The 15,785-nt window shown below is 48.9% G+C and overlaps 2 protein-coding genes across 2 annotated transcripts in view; both read left to right on the top strand.

The window, feature by feature from the left end:
• Nucleotides 1-346: 346 nt before the first annotated feature.
• Nucleotides 347-5,012, top strand: FPGT (fucose-1-phosphate guanylyltransferase; the record flags this gene model as incomplete). The annotated part of the gene is made up of 4 exons (XM_083868153.1): nucleotides 347-416; nucleotides 1,081-1,248; nucleotides 2,314-2,406; nucleotides 3,148-5,012. The coding sequence occupies 4 exons, from the start codon at nucleotides 347-349 to the stop codon at nucleotides 4,608-4,610; spliced, it is 1,794 nt and encodes a 597-aa protein (XP_083724279.1). The 3' UTR covers nucleotides 4,611-5,012.
• A 4,204-nt stretch (nucleotides 5,013-9,216) lies between these two features.
• The window catches only part of LOC310912664 (serine/threonine-protein kinase TNNI3K), a gene marked incomplete at both ends in the record, with an annotated part of 28,605 nt that continues 22,036 nt past the window's right edge, over nucleotides 9,217-15,785 (top strand). Inside the window, 5 exons of the mRNA XM_083867406.1 lie at nucleotides 9,217-9,256; nucleotides 9,878-9,986; nucleotides 11,348-11,433; nucleotides 13,227-13,324; nucleotides 14,170-14,280. Of these exons, the coding sequence (XP_083723532.1) occupies nucleotides 9,217-9,256; nucleotides 9,878-9,986; nucleotides 11,348-11,433; nucleotides 13,227-13,324; nucleotides 14,170-14,280 (444 nt within the window). The remainder of the gene's footprint in view (nucleotides 9,257-9,877; nucleotides 9,987-11,347; nucleotides 11,434-13,226; nucleotides 13,325-14,169; nucleotides 14,281-15,785) is intronic.

The following is a 15,785-nucleotide window of genomic DNA, read 5'->3' as shown; positions in this document are numbered from 1 at the left end:
GAGTGTCCGGAACCCGGTAGAGTCCCCGGAGCCCGGCAGAGCCGCACCCAGAGTCCCGCAGAGCCACTCCCCGAGCCCGGCAGAGCCTGTCCTGAACCCGGCAGAGTCCCTGGAGCCCGGCAGAGCTCCCGGAGCCCGGCAGAGTGTCAGGAGCCCGGCAGAGTGTCAGGAGCCCGGCAGAGCCGCTGGAACCCGGCAGAGCTCTCCCCAAGCCCGGCAGAGTCACTCGGAGCCCCGCAGAGCCTGTCCCGGAGCCCCGCAGAGCCGCCAGATCCCCGCAGAGCCTCTCCCCGAGCCCCGCAGAGCCGCTCCTGCCCCGCCGGCGGTGCCGGGCCCCGGGCCGGCCATGGGGAAGCGCAGCGCGGCGCGGCGGCACGACACGGCCCGGCGGATGGAGCGCTTCGCGGAGCTGAGAGGTGCGGGGGGCCGGGGACGGGCCGGGCCGGGGCTGGCGGGGATAGAACGGGGCTGGGGCAGGGCGGGGGCTGAGCGGGGCCGGGCCTGGCGGGGATCGAACGGGGCCGGGCCGGAGCCGAGCGGGGCTGAGAGGGACCAGGCCGGCGCGGGGCCGTGTTCGGGCCGGGGCTGAGGGGAGCCGGGCCGGGGCTGAGCGGGGCCGGGCAGGGCCTGGTGGGGATCGAACGGGGCTGAGGGGAGCCGGGCCGGGGCTGAGGAGAGCCGTGTCTGGCAGAGGCTGAGAGGGGCCAGGCCGGGGCCGGGCCGTGTCGGTCGATCGGAGGCTGCCCGGGGCCGGGGCTGATCGGGGCCGGGCCGTGTCGATCCGGGGCCGAGGGGGCCGGGCCGGGGCTGAGGGGAGCCGGGCCAGGGCTGAGCGGGGCCGGGCCGTGTCGATCCGGGGCCGAGGGGGCCGGGCCGGGGCTGAGGGGAGCCGGGCCAGGGCTGAGCGGGGCCGGGCCGTGTCGATCCGGGGCCGAGGGGGCCGGGCCGGGGCTGAGGGGAGCCGGGCCAGGGCTGAGCGGGGCCGGGCCGTGTCGGTCGATCGGAGGCTGCCCGGGGCTGGGGCTGATCGGGGCCGGGCGGGGCCGTGTCAGCAGACCCATCCCAGGCTAACCCCCGCAGGCCCGGCCGGCGGGCCCGGCGCGCAGTGGGACGCGGTGGTGCTGACGGCGGCGGACGCGGCGCAGGCGGGCGCGTTCCGGGAGCAGCTGCGGGAGAAGCTGCGGCGGGGGAGCCTGCCCCGGGCACCGCGGTACCTGGTGTGCCCCGACCCGCCCGGGGCCCGCATCGGTGAGTGCGGAACGGCCGGGGGGGCGGCGGGAGCACACGGGGGAGCCCTGGGGAAAGAGCGGTGCCGCTCCTGGAGCGTGTCCTGCGGGTACGGGACAGCACCGACTCCTGTGCTGTGGGAGTCAGCATGTTGTGGGGACTCCCACAATATTGTTGTGTATTCATTCTTACCTTGAGCTGCTTGTTTAAACAGTTTGGTTATGTTTTAGTACATCACCCAGTGGTGATGTAAAACTGGTCTCACTGCTCATAAATACTTGTAACTCTTAGTGCCTGTTTGCTTTGATGTACAAAGTAAGTAATCTCAATGTTATCTGCAGTGTATGGGCCGGGCGGCGGCCCCGGGGAAAGAGGGGTACCGCTCCTCGGAGCGTGTCCTGCGGGTACGGGACAGCACCGACTCCTGTGTTGTGTATTCACACTTACCTTGAGCTGGTTGTTTAAACAGTTCGGTTATGTTTTAGTGCACTACCCAGTGGTGATGTAAAACTGGTCTCGCTGCTCTCACTCTCTCTTACAAGACAATACCGGCTTGTAATTCTTAGTGCCTATTTGCTTTGATGTACAAAGTAAGTAGTCTCGATATTATCTGCAGCAGAGGGTAATTCTCAGGAATCTGGCAGTTTTAAGCTATAGGAGCACATAAAAGATCCCAAACCATTTCCTGGGATCCCAAATCCTCCTTATTTCCACACTGTAAATGTCAGAAGTACTCCTGAACACTGCCTTGAATCTATTAGTAGGCTTTTATGTGATTTGTTTCTTACAGGAGCTGGGTTTTGTGGCTGAATTATGGCCTATTTAATTGATTAAATGCTTTAAATGGTGGGGAGGTGACTGGGAGGGGAAATCACAGTTTTCCCTGGAGCTGTCTGCTCAGGGTGCCATCCCCTCAGAGAGCACAGATTTCCAGAGGGGAAATCTGGAAATTTGTGTGTGATCTTATCAACCATGATACTGCAGAAGGATTGTCCCATGTCTCTGGCTGGGCGCCAGTGCACCTCACCTGGCAGAACAGGAGTTACTGGGGCTCTTCTCACAGGTGCTAAAATCCTTTTTCTTTAGGAAATGGTGGATCAACTCTTCATGCGCTTCGGTTCTTGGAGGAGCATTATGGTGATCAGTGGACTTCCCTCACTGTGCTGCTAATCCATTCTGGTAACTTCAGTTTTATATATTTTGCTCTAAAATAATAGAATTTTTTTCTTCCTTGAAAGAATTGAATGGCAGAGGAGCCAGAGTTCCAATATACAGTTCCTTGAGAAAAGTCACCCATGTGTCTGATCATTTGGAATTGGGTTGATGCTTGCAGAGTGTTACTGTCACTTCAGCATTTCTTCTCAGCACTGGAGTTGTCAGTCAGTGAGAAAGGTGGATTCACAGGTGTGATTTAAGTTTCTACCTTGAAACATCCATTTAAGGGACACAACCCTCCCTCGGGGGACCTTGGGCTCCTCATAGCTCTGGGCAGGCTGAATACCTGCCTTCTTATCCACTGAGTCAGGCCATTTCCAGGTGTGCAAGAACATCAGTTCTGCAGAGAAAGAGGCTGAGTGATAACAAGCATTGTGACCAGACCTCTGCCTTTTTGACTCTTCTGTGGCTTAAAATTCCCATGAGGAATGTGGGGGTTCTCCTCCAAGCAAAAGGCAGGTATAGTTTGCTTTTGTCACTTCAGTGACAGATAGCTCTGAAAGAGAAAGGTAACAAAACCAATCACAGTTTTAATATCAGCTATATAAGGCAGGCTGGGTTTTGGACACAAGGTCACATCTGCTTTGGGACTTGGTGTATGACCCAGCTGAGAGGTTTTTAATGCCTCTGTGCACCTGTGAAACAGCTGCCTGTGTTTATTTTTTTGCTCACAGTGTCTGTGTGTAACTCGGAGTGTTTTTGCAGGTGGTTACAGCCAGCGTTTGCCAAACGCCAGCGCCCTGGGCAAGATCTTCACAGCACTGCCCTTGGGGGACCCCGTGCTCCAGATGCTGGAGCTGAAACTGGCCATGTACATCGACTTCCCTCGCCACATGAAGCCAGGAGTGCTGGTCACCTGCTCGGATGACATCGAGCTGTACAGCACCGGGCCCACAGAGACCATCACCTTTGACAGACCCGGGTTCACTGCCCTGGCCCACCCCTCCGACGTGGCCATCGGGACCACGCACGGCGTGTTCGTGTTGGACCCCTCCAGCTTTTCAGGGAAAGGAGGGCTGGAATATGGCTCGTGCTATCGTTTCCTGCACAAGCCTGACGTGGAGACCATGCAGCAGAGTGGTGCAGTGTGTGTGAGGGAGCGTTGCCCCCAGCTCAGCTGCCTTGGGAGCCAGGGAGACTCGGGCACGGCCTCGGAGTGTGTGTACACAGACAGCGTCTTCTACATTGACCACAGCACTGCCAAGCTGCTGCTGGGCTTCTACAAGCAGATGGGCACTCTGTGCTGTGAAATAGATGCCTATGGTGACTTTCTCCAGGCCCTGGGGCCTGGAGCCACTCCAGATTACATCAAAGACACAAGGAATGTCTCCAGGGAGGGCTCGGGGTTGGTGGGGGTGCGGCAGCAGCTGTTCTCCCTCCTGCAGGGCACCCCCCTCAATGTCATAGTCCTCAACAACTCCCAGTTCTACCACATCGGGACTACTGAGGAGTATCTGTTTCATTTCACTGCTGAGAGCAAGCTGAGGTTTGAGCTTGCCTTGCAGCCTGTGGCTTTCAGCATCTTCCCTGACTCAGCCAAGGCCTCGGACCAGCTGAGCATCATCCAGAGCATCCTGGAGCCCGGGTGTGTGGTGGGGCCTGGCTCTGTCATTGAGTACTCCAGAATCGGGCCCCAGGTCTCTGTAGGGCAGGGCAGCATTGTGAGTGGGTGCTGCATCAGTTTCAGCGTGGACATCCCCTCCAGCTGCTTCCTGAGCTCGGTGAGTGTGAGGGTCACTGGCGGGGTGCAGTACGTCACCATGGCCTTCGGGGTGGGCGACGACTTGAAGAGGAGCGTGAAATCGCTGTCGGATTTACACTCCCTCCAGTTCTTTGGAGCCAGTTTGCCAGAGTGCCTGGGCCTCTGGAGCATTGAGGCTTCAGACCAGCTCTTCTCCAGCGAGGACACTCTTTTGGGGCTGTGGACTGTGAGGATTTTCCCCGTGTGTTCTACCCTGAGTGAGTCAGTCAGGATGTCACTGGACATGCTGAGTTCTGTGCAGCACAAGTCAGCTCTCAACCTGAGTGGCTTTCAGCTTCTGTCTGTTGAAGAAATGCTCACCTACAAAGACGTGGAGGACATGCTGAAGTTTAGGAGGCAAATTTATGATGAAATCTGCCTACAAAGACAAAAAGAGAAGTCTGATTTTAGAGTGAACAGTACTTGAACAAATCTCCTGTTTTCATTTGTGGATGATTGATTATTTCAATCAGTTCGTAAGAATCCTAAGGGAAAAGTACACAGATCTCTTCTCTGATCTCATTGAAGTAGAAATAAAGAAATTGCATAACATTAATAAAGCAGCAAATGCAGATTTACTGTTCTTTTGATTAAAGTTGGGAAATATTTCAGATCTGAAAAGACTAATTGGTGACTTTTTGTGGGTTGCGTGTTACGTCTTGTAGTTTTTGTCAGTAAGGATATGATACAGAAAAAATTATTTGTATATTTGGCTGAAAACTTCTTTGAAAGCTTTTAAAGGGTAGAATATTAGCTCCACCAGTGTGGATTAATACAACAACTTTTCTCTCTTTTCATGCTGCCATTTTCCAATACATTTTGAGTTTAGGTAGAGGTAAAATTATTAAAAGTGCTTTTAATTCAAGACATCTTGTCTTAGGCACTAATAAATTATTCTCTTTTGTTCTGTAAATTTTTTATTCTTTCCTTGTTTTCATCAGAAGGAAAGAGATTGGCATGAGAGATTATTCTTCTCCTTGTGACTCCTGGTACTGGGGTGAACAGCTGCCACGAGACATACTGATTGATGTGCCATGCAAAAAGCAGCATTTTGTGTTTCTCTAAAGTGAACTCTTGGGATCCTTGTCATGGTGGTTCATCCTCCTGTGGGGCAGAGCAGACACCAGAGAGGTTCACTGTGGGTGCCCCCACAGTTCAGAGAAATTCTCCTCCCCTTCCCCTCCTTCTGCAGATAAAGTTAACAACAAAGTCCTCCTGTTTCTAGTTTAAAAGCCCAAGCTCCAAATAGATGCATCTTCCATTTTTAAGAGTGTGCTGTGCGGTCTATCAGAGCGATCTGTCTGTAAACATGATGCATCTTTTCCTCATGAATGACTCTGCTGGTTTTCATGTTTTATTTAATGTTTCATGATGACAGTGTTTATCTCCCTGCTGACTGAATTCCCAAATGACACCTTTTCTCTGCCACCCACGAGGCAGCAGAGTAGCATCCCCTGAGCATTACCCACCCTTCTTTAACCTGCACTAGGTTTCTTTTTCATTAATAAACCTTGAGAGAAGAAATTCAAAGAAGCTAAACACGGAGGTTGGGAATTGACTTCAGAGTAATAGGGATTTCTGAGCAAACAGAGGGTCTAAAAGCCAGTATGAAATATTAGTTAAACAATGGAAGCAGCAGGTTTGGGAGCACTCAAGTCCAAGATAAAGGCTTTAAGTCACAAAGTGAAAGTACTCAATACAGTATATTACCCTGTTTGCATGATTCATTCATCTGCTGTTACACAAAAGATTTTAGGAGAAACATGTTTGACACAGACTTTGGATCTTGACTTGGAGACCAAACTTTGCTTGGCACAGACTTTCCTGAGGGTTGCTGTGCTGCCAGGCGAGTTCTCTGAGTGTTTGGCAACAGTCAAATACATCCTTTTAACATGGTTATCCACTTTAATTGCTGCAATTGCATTTGTTCTGAATTCCCTGAGCACCAGGTATGGATTTCATTAGTGAAAGCAAACTGGATAAAAATAGGAAGTGGATTTGTTTCTGGCACATAAGTATTGGGAAAAGGGAGTGAGGAAAAGCAGTGCTGGAACAACTTGTGGAAAGGGTTGTGGTAGGTTGGGCCAGCAGCAGCTGCTCTGGTTGAGGGAGCAGTGTGAATTCCAGAAAAAAAGGAATGTCGTCCTGGTGGTAGCCATGGAGTAGCCCCAGATCAGGTCTTGAGGCAAAGGTTTTAATGAAAAAAAAAAAAAAAAATCTGTTGTAATGGAATAAGCATAGATTTACCAGGTAAGAAACATTGCCCTGCTTTAAGTCTGTGTGTCACCCAGTGCTTTCCTCTCACTCTGAACATTTTTGTCTCAAATTGAGAAGGCAGATTTCGGTCATTTTTAGCCCTGGGTAACATCAGCAGGTTTAATGGATTTACCCCACGGTATGGGAACATCTGTGGTGACCATTCTTCATTTTCAAGCTGCAATCAAGTTTAATGTGAAATATTAGGAAGAACGTTACTATATATTTTTTATTTATAGAGAGCCATATGATTTATTTTCCCATATGGAGGGATTTAAAAGCCACATGGATGTGACACTTGGAGACAGAGGTTGGTGGTGGTCTTGGCGGTGCTGGGGGAATGGTTGGACTGGATGGTGCAGGAGGGTTTTTTCAGTCCAAATGCTGCTTTGATCCTACAGTTCTCTGTGTTGCAGCCATTTATGAAGTGTGCACATCTTTAGCTATAACAAACTGCAGTCCTTAGAGCAAGGTCATGTTGCAGTGTGAGTACATCTTACTGAAATGAAAAAGCTGCAGACCAAACCCTCCCTGACAATAACAATCCAAGGCTGATGTATTCAGTCTGAGTGTGGATTTTATCCATATTGCATTTACAGCTCCAGGTAATCTTTGTATTCCACAGCCTGCTGTTAATGTAGATGACAACAATATTCTCCTGCAGCCAGCTGGGACAAGTGTGTCCCAAGGAAAATGAGAAACCTGTGCAAGGCCACCCAGTAAAACTTCACAGCAAGGTCAGGAATTTGGGGGTTGCTGGTTTCCAGCACCAGGTTGTTAAAACAAGACCCTCACAGCACCCTGGCCATGGTTTTCCTGCCTGATGAAGGGTGCAGTGATGAGAGTGCCAGGCACACAGGACCTCTGTGGATGGGAATCATCTGCTGAAGCCTGGAGTTTGGTTTTGGTTGATCCTTACAGAGTTTCCCAGATGGGTGCAGTGTTTGTACCCCCTCTGGATCATTGCCTGGCTCCGTCTATCCTGAAATGCAATTGGGGCTGGTACAATCTCCAACAAACTCACAATGAGCTTTTAATGATTTTTTTTCTCATGTCATCTTTCTTTATTCAATTAGTTTTGCTGTGTAGTACAATAATAGGGCTCATAATGAACATGATTGCAATGATTTCCCTGAATGCCTGGAGCAGGCGCCGTGATCAGCAGAGGTTTGTTCAGCCCCGCTCTCTGTGTCACACTGAAACCTGAGCGAGCTCATTTCAGTGACCTTTGGAGCAGGAAACTGAAATCTGAGAAATCGGGCACTTAACAAAGAGCACAAGGGAAGGCGGCTGGAATAAAAATGGGCAGCTGTGAGGGTTCTGTTCCAGAGGGGTCTGGGGAGCTGACAGGAGGAGGTGAGCTCCAAGGATCAGTCGGATCTGCTGAGGGATGTTCTGCCTTTTCAGGCTGTTCCTGCTCCAGCTCAGAGCTTCCAGCCTCTTCTCCTTCCCAAACCTCTGATCCAAGAGCTTCAATTTTTGCTCTCTGCACTTGGGTCCCCATGCAAAGGCCTCTCTAATGTTGTGAGAGCAAAAATGACAGTGCAGTGCTGCTGCTGCTGCTGCTCATCTGTGCCACGGGGGAGCCACTGCAGACACCTGCTCCCTTACCAGGGCCACAGGGTTCCTCTGTTTCCTTCTTCAAAACACATCATTACTTTTAGTGCCCTTTCCATTTCCTGGGACATGCCTGAATGTCACCGCAATGGCAATGAAGTTTATGGGAGCAACTTCTTCAAGTGGATGATAGATGTGGATATATGCTAATTGTGGATATGTTCTGATTAATTCGAAATAAAGATAATTTCAAAAGACTTGCTCCTGTAAACTCTCCCTGGGAAGGACATTTAAAACCTCAGCTCTCCCAGTTGTTCAGTGACTGGATGTGGGAATCAGTTGCCAGGCTGGTGCCTTTCTGCAGATCACTGGTGGAATATCACAGGGTACGTTGTCACAGCAGTTCAGACTCTTCAGAAGTAGAGCCTTGGATTGATGTGTAAATTCGTGCAAGGAAAGGGACAGGCTGGTGGCGCCAGGAGCTGTCGAGGCAGTGAGGTTGTTACCGTGGGATGCAGCATGGGGAGGTTTTAGAGATGTGTGTTCTATTAACGTCTCTGCTTGCCTGAAATCCTTCACTGAGTAGGGAGCTCACACACGGAACAGCTGCCAAGGTCAACCACCACACTTTATATACATAAAGTATATAAATATATATATACATAAAGTATATATACATAAATATATAAACACATAAACGTAAATATTTATGTGTGCATATTTCCATTTCCCTTTGAATTACGTATTCCCCTTCCTGAGTGCCACACCCAGATTCTCCCAGTGCCACCCCTGTGTCAGGGGGTTGGGAGCTGCAATCACCCCTGAGCTCTCTGAGCTGGGAGCCCCTGCACTCCTGGGGATCCACAGAACACCTGGGATCCAGCTGCTGCAATTCCCCTTTCTCTACAAAATCAGTACCAAGCTCCCAAATCACCCCTTCCCACTAGCTGTAGGTGTTCAGCAGATGAGGGCCAGTGTTGGTGTGGGAATGAAGAGGAGATTTTTGAGCAGGCTGAGTGGGTGTTTCTGTGGCTGCAGCCCAGTGGACAGCACAGGCTGTTTTTCCCATGCTATTGTTGCATGACATTCCTCTGGGCACAGGGTTTATTTTTAGCCAGAGACTATCACAAGTATTTTTTCAGCAGGGCTGTCACTGCCCCTGAACAGGGAATCATATTACTGCAAGAACTTCGCTGAAACAAAGAAGATATATTGGACAAATGGGAAATTATAAATCTAGACCAACCCAGACTTGCACGGGTAACTAATGTCACTTTTTTACAGGCAATGTGCCATCCATCCATCGGCCAGGAGCAAATGGTATTTCAGGAGATAACTCATTCCTGCTTTACTCTTGAGTTCAAGGCTCAGGTATTGTTCTTGACTTAACCCAGATACAGGCTGTGAGAGAAGACAAAAAAAAAAGCCAAAAAAGCTACTGAACTAAATTTATTTGGGCAATTATATAAGATCGTAATAACTTGTGTACTATGTTGATTTAACTCATACTTCATGACAAAAACCTTTAAATCTCCAATTTTTTTCTGCTGCGTGTCTGTTGAGGAAAAAAGAGCTAACAAATGTAACCTGAGCTTTAGGTTTTCTCTTGAATACTATTTAATATTAAAATATTTCTGGTAAGGGTTCATGCATACGCACTGTCTCTGAAATCCTTGTTTATGTTTCTGCATTGGCTGCAGCAGGAACACTTTAGTAGCTGTAATATTTTAAACTTTAATAGACATATATATGAAATATATATGAAAATATGAAATATATATATGAATATATGAAATAAATAAAAATCAAGTGGTTTGGTTACTGGGACATTACGATTTTTGTGCTTTGCAGTGTTTTATCAATTCGGGGTTTTTGTTGTAGATGAATGGAAGAAGAAAGTCAGTGAATCCTATGCCACAGTCACGGAGCGCTTGGAGGACGACCTGCACATCAAGGAGAAGGAGCTGGCAGAGCTCAAGCAGGTTTTCAGGTAAAATATTCATTCTGTGGATCTGTTAATTGATTTATTTCAAATTATTATTTGCTATAAAACAGTATTTTCAGTTTCAGGTGTTTTATATGGACAGAGTTTCTCATGTAAGGAATGCATGTTCCTTATGTCTATTTTTGGGAATACATCACCACAGTGCTGGGCAGAGCCCCACAGCACAGCACCAGAATTAGTGGCTGCTGATTATTGATGCCAATATTTTACAACAAACACCTATATACTTGTGTAAAATAATTCCCTCCAGTGCAATGTCTGGTTTTGCTGTGCACTTCTCAGTTTTGCTGATGTGTTTCTGCAGGCAGGAATATTGCTGAGGTGCACCAGTGTAAGCAAATGCAAAAGTAGTGGATTCAAAATCAGGATTGTCCTGGTTTTCTCAGGACAGCTCGTGCTCACCCAGCTGAGTAACACACTGACATGTTCATTACCTGCAGAGCTCCAGTGCAGCCAACACCCAGCTCACAGACTGGGAATGAGCTGAGAAAAGTACAGAATTTTTTTTTTTTTTTTTTTTTTTTTTTTTTTTTTTTTTTTTTTTTTTTTTGTAACCTTGTTAAATATGTTTAATGGTCGCTCCTCTCTCAGGGTGGGTTTATAGTTACACAACTCCAAGTGTTCTGCAAAATCAGGGTCGTGGGTGGGCTGAATGGAAAATCCCAAACTTCTGTGGGCAGGCCAAAATCGAGATTCTCCAAAGAAATATTAACTGTAGGTGTATTTAGTTTTCAATAAATGGAATACTTAGAGTGTTTGATGGATCAGTGACAGATCAGTCTGTGCTGAAGGAAACTTGAATGGTTCCATGACAAAAAAATGTCCAGGTATTGTCTCATTTAACAACCTGTGAGCAAGCACAGTGATCACTGTCCCTGTGATCTCATCTGGGGAGTATAAACTCACTTTTTAATGGGCTTTTCCAAGTTATTATTTTCATTTAGCAAGACAGCCCCTGCTCAGTGCATGTTCTACTCACCATTTGCAAATCAATACACACATTTTTAAAATACTTCTTAGTTAGTACTGCATTAATACAGAAGCTGAGTTTGTGTGGATTGTTTATATTTTTAAAGAGATTTTTCTCTTACTTCCCCTAGCTTAGATAAATTTAGAATGTATATATTGTGATTGCACAGCAGGAATTCTCAGAAAACAATAAATCCGGACCGCTGAACCTGATAGCAGTGGAGTATCTCTAGATTTACAGACCGTAAACTGGGTATAAATTCAGCCTCGTGCCTCAAAAAAAATTACATTGAGATTTCTCTTTTAAATGTTTCCCACGTGCAAGAAGCTCTGCCGAAAGATGAAGGAAGTAATCATCTGTAAAATGCCTTTTTCAGCTCCGATGAAGCTTTCTGCAAAGTGAACCTGAATTACCGCACGGAGAGCGGGCTGTCACTGCTGCACCTGTGCTGCGTCTGTGGGGGTGAGTGTGGGGACAGGGACACCCCTGGGGCAGCCACTGTGACCTGCTCTGGCTGCCAGCAGGGCTGTACCTGCACTGGGACCCCTGGGACAGGGAAAACACCCCTGGGACAGTCACTGTGACCTGTTCTGGTTCCCAGCAGGACTGTACCTGCAGTGAAACACCCCTGGGACATGGGACACACTGACTTGTTCTTGCTGCCAGCAGGACTGTACCTGCAGGGGACACCTGGGACAGTCACTGTGACCTGTTCTGGCTGCCAGCAGGACTGTACCTGCAGGGGACACCCCTGGGACAGTCACTGTGACCTATTCTGGCTCCCAGCAGAGCTCTGCTTCCAGGGAGTTTCTCAGCTGGAGGAGCACTCCCAGCATCACTCTGAGCTGCACTGCCAGAGGGAGGAAGCGAGCTACACACAACCCCACAGGAGCTGATTCCTCACTCTGACCAGAGTTCTGCTCGCTGGTGCAGCATGATTTACTGCAGGTGTTCAGCTCATCCAGAATTGCTGCTGTGTGCATTCATTAATCCAAACCCACCACGGGGCATTTCTGGCTCCACATTTCTGGATCCTGTCCGTGCCTCAGGCTCCAGGACAGGGACCTTGTTGGAGCAGCACTTTGCTGTACTCACACCACCACCTTTTCTACTGTAATGAAAATACCTACATACAATATTTCCCATTGATTAAAAGAAGAATAACTGAAATGCTTTAGTGACAAACATCAGCTGATGGGGCTTTTCCAGAGAGCAGATCAGAATACACAAGGGAAGAGGGCAAGATGTGCCCTGGGATGTTCATAAAAACATACTAATGGAGGGATTTTCCACGTGGATCCACACAGCTGCTCTGTTATCCACACCAAGTCATTAGTTCATGCACTTGCTTTGCTCTTGTTTTACAATTTTCAGCAGAAATTGGCTGAGAGAGGCAAAGAGACTTTTACCCTGAGGTTTCAGCTCTGCACAGTACTGACTAATGACATGCAGAAATTATTTTATCAACCTTAGTTAGATGTTCACCATGAGGAAAAACCTGATCCTGCACTACTGAAAAATGAGTGGGTCTCTAATTGTCATTTGTGAGTGCAAGATCCTATCCAAAGGTGACACCAATAATGGGAACATCAGAGCAGTTGGGATTGCTGAGAGGAAGTTTAAGAAAACACTCACTAATTATCAGTCCTGTGAACACTTGGAGGAGGGCAAAGAGCTGCTGAATCTGACATTGTCCTTGGTTACTGTGCAAGCATTCAGAAGGCAGATGAATTAATGGAATTTATGTTATTATTTATTCACTGTGCATCAAAAAGGTCAGAGCAAAGCCACTTGCCTGGACCACATAAATGGGCCCACATCAGCCCTCCCCAAAATGAGTGCTTGTAAGGGTGTCCCGTGTGGGGAGAGCAGTGCCCAGTCCTGACGTGGCAAAGGAGCTCAGTGACTGAGGAGCCAGAGGTTCCAGAAGCACCTTCTGCTTCAGGGAGCTCTCTGCAGCCTGGTCTGGATGTTCAAGGAGGAGTTTTCTTCTCTAGAGGCTCAGCCACCCTCACCAAATCCTCACTGAGGTGTGAACAAACAGTGAGCTGGTACCTGGCCAGACCCACAACTGTCCTGGCCAACAAGATGTTCCCATCAACCTCATCATTTCCACATTTCAAAAGATATATTTTATTACTTGCCTCAGGTCAGCAGTTGAGATATCTATTTCTCTGCTTTCAGACTCACACAGGAGCTTCTTACCTCATCTGCATGTTCTTTCCTGACATTTTTTCCCACCTTTCTCTCTAAAGGCAACAAATCACACATCAGGACTCTCATGCTGAAAGGGCTGCGCCCCTCCAGACTAACGAGAAATGGATTTACAGCTCTGCACTTGGCAGCTTACAAGGTAAATTATTTTAAATAGAATTGATGAGAGGAAGTCAGAACTGAGCAGCCGATTTGTCTGAACTGTCTAGATGGGCTCTCTAGTCATTATTTCAGGTGCAAATATAAATTTCACATTTGTGGTGCATAGGAAAAGGGCCCATGCAGAGGAATCAGCTCCTGTAGTGTCACCCACTGGGATACTGCTGTGGAATTGCTGAGGGAAACAGCCAGGGCAAGGGAGGGAAACAGCCAGGGCAAGGCAAGACAGGAGCTTTCAGTGCCACCGTAAAATCAGGACAGAGACTTTTGTAACATCCAGGTGTCAGTACAGCAGAGGAGAAACAGGTCTGGGGTTGGGGACAGAGCTCAGGTGGCACTCTGAGCCCTGGGGATGGTCCCTCTCTGTCACAGCCCAGGGGTGTCCCAGTGTCACATCCAGGGGGGTCACAGTGTCACAGCCCGAGGGTGTCACAGTGTCACAGCCCAGGGGGGTCACAGTGTCACAGCCCGAGGGGTGTCCCAGTGTCACATCCAGGGGGGTCACAGTGTCACAGCCCGAGGGTGTCACAGTGTCACAGCCCAGGGGGGTCACAGTGTCACAGCCCGAGGGTGTCACAGTGTCACAGCCCAGGGGGGTCACAGTGTCACACCCAGGGGGGTCACAATGTCACAGCTGGGGGGTCACAGTGTCACACCCAGGGGGGGTCACAGTGTCACAGCCCGAGGGGTGTCCCAGTGTCACACCCAGGGGGGTCACATCCAGGAGGTCACAGTGTCACAGCCCCGGGCCGAGGCTGGGGCTGCTCCCCGCATCCCTCAGAGCCGTGTCCCGGGGGTGAGGAGGGTTCAATCCCTGTTTTTCAGGACAACGCGGAGCTGCTGACGGCGCTGCTGCACGGCGGGGCCGACATCCAGCAGGTCGGGTACGGGGCGCTGACAGCCCTGCACGTCGCCACCATCGCCGGCCACCACCAGGTCCGTCTGTCTGTCCGTCTGTCTGTCCGTCTGTCCGTCTGTCCGTCTGTCTGTCCGTCTGTCCGTCTATCTGTCTGTCTTGGGCTGTGCAGCACTGAAACAGGGGAGGGCTCATGTTAGTGGGTCATTCTGTTTTATGTTGATGTCTCACAAAACAAAATTCAGAACTGGTGAAGTACAGCTGGATTTCAATTATTTTTTCCCCCGCATTTTGGGAAAATCACATCTGTTCATGTATTTTTAAGCCGAACAAACGTGCACAAAGGACACAGGTCAGAGGTTGGATTTTGTGGGTCTTGGAGCTCTTTTCCAACCTCGATGACTCTTGGATTCCAATAGTTCTGTGCAGAATGATGGTGGAGCTGCAAAGCTGAGCCCTGGCTCTGGGATGGTCTCACTCACAGGTGTTTACTGTCTCCTCCGTGGACAGTACAAAGTGGCCTTCTCTGAGCACTCTGGGGTTCCATGTAATTCCTAAAACACCTGGGCCTTTTGCTGTAAATGCCCAAGGCAGGCCTGCTCTTGCTCCCCTGTCCTGAGCTCCTGCTGAGGTTACGGGCAGGTTATGGTGCCCACAACACAACAGGGATGGGTCTATTAACTCAATAAGAAATAAACTGTCGGTACTATTGAAAAGTTCCTTATTTCTCCCCTGGGAATGATCAGGTCTGTATCAGAATCATCTCCATAAATGGAATGGGACTCCACACAACTCATTTGGTTCATCTCCTGCTCTGGGAACCAAGGGTTTATAGCCCAAGCTCTGGTTTTCCTTCTTTACACAGATGTGAAATTTTCAGTCAGCTTAGAAGTTCCTCTGCCAGATAAAGTAGCTTGGTTTGTCCACAATTTCATTGATATTTATGGAAACATGGAATCATTTTTTCAACTCCCCTTATAAGGATGAGTTTTTATCCCTTGCCCTTTGCCAAAAGACAAAGTCCTTATGTCTGTCTCATGGGGTTTTTTGTTGACTCCTTCTGACTTTCAGAGTGGCTTAATTAACTGTCTTTGAAGGGAACATTATTGACTTGAGTGTTCAAAAAACTCCTGAAAAAACCTTTTGTAAGGGAATTTTAAGAAAAATTGCGAATTAAGGCTATTGTGCAAGTTGTTTAAATAAAAAATAAAGTAGAAATTAGAAAAAGTATAGCTTTGAGCTAACATTGGTTGTAGAAGGGGAAGGGAAGCATTATCCCCCTTCTCTGCAGGCTGTGAGCCCCACGGGGATGGTGCCTCTGCCTCCCCCTGCCCACCCAGCTGCCTTCTCTGCAGCTTGGGAGTGTCCCCTGGCTCACAAGCTTCCCCTTCACTCACTGTCTGTCTCCTGGGGATAAAAATGTCTCTTTTTTTTTTTCTCCTTAGTTTCTGAAGCATTTCTATCCTCGCACATCCTCCTACTTGTGATGCCTCTGACAGCTTTCAGTGCTTTCTAAGACTCCCTTTTTCTTTCCTAGAAAGATATCTTGTCTGGGAGACTATCAAGCCTGTCTCTGCACCCCTCT

Source organism: Zosterops lateralis (assembly GCF_965231275.1).
Source record: "Zosterops lateralis genome assembly, chromosome: 9".
NCBI lineage: Eukaryota > Metazoa > Chordata > Aves > Passeriformes > Zosteropidae > Zosterops > Zosterops lateralis.
This window is presented reverse-complemented; position numbering and strand designations above follow the sequence as displayed.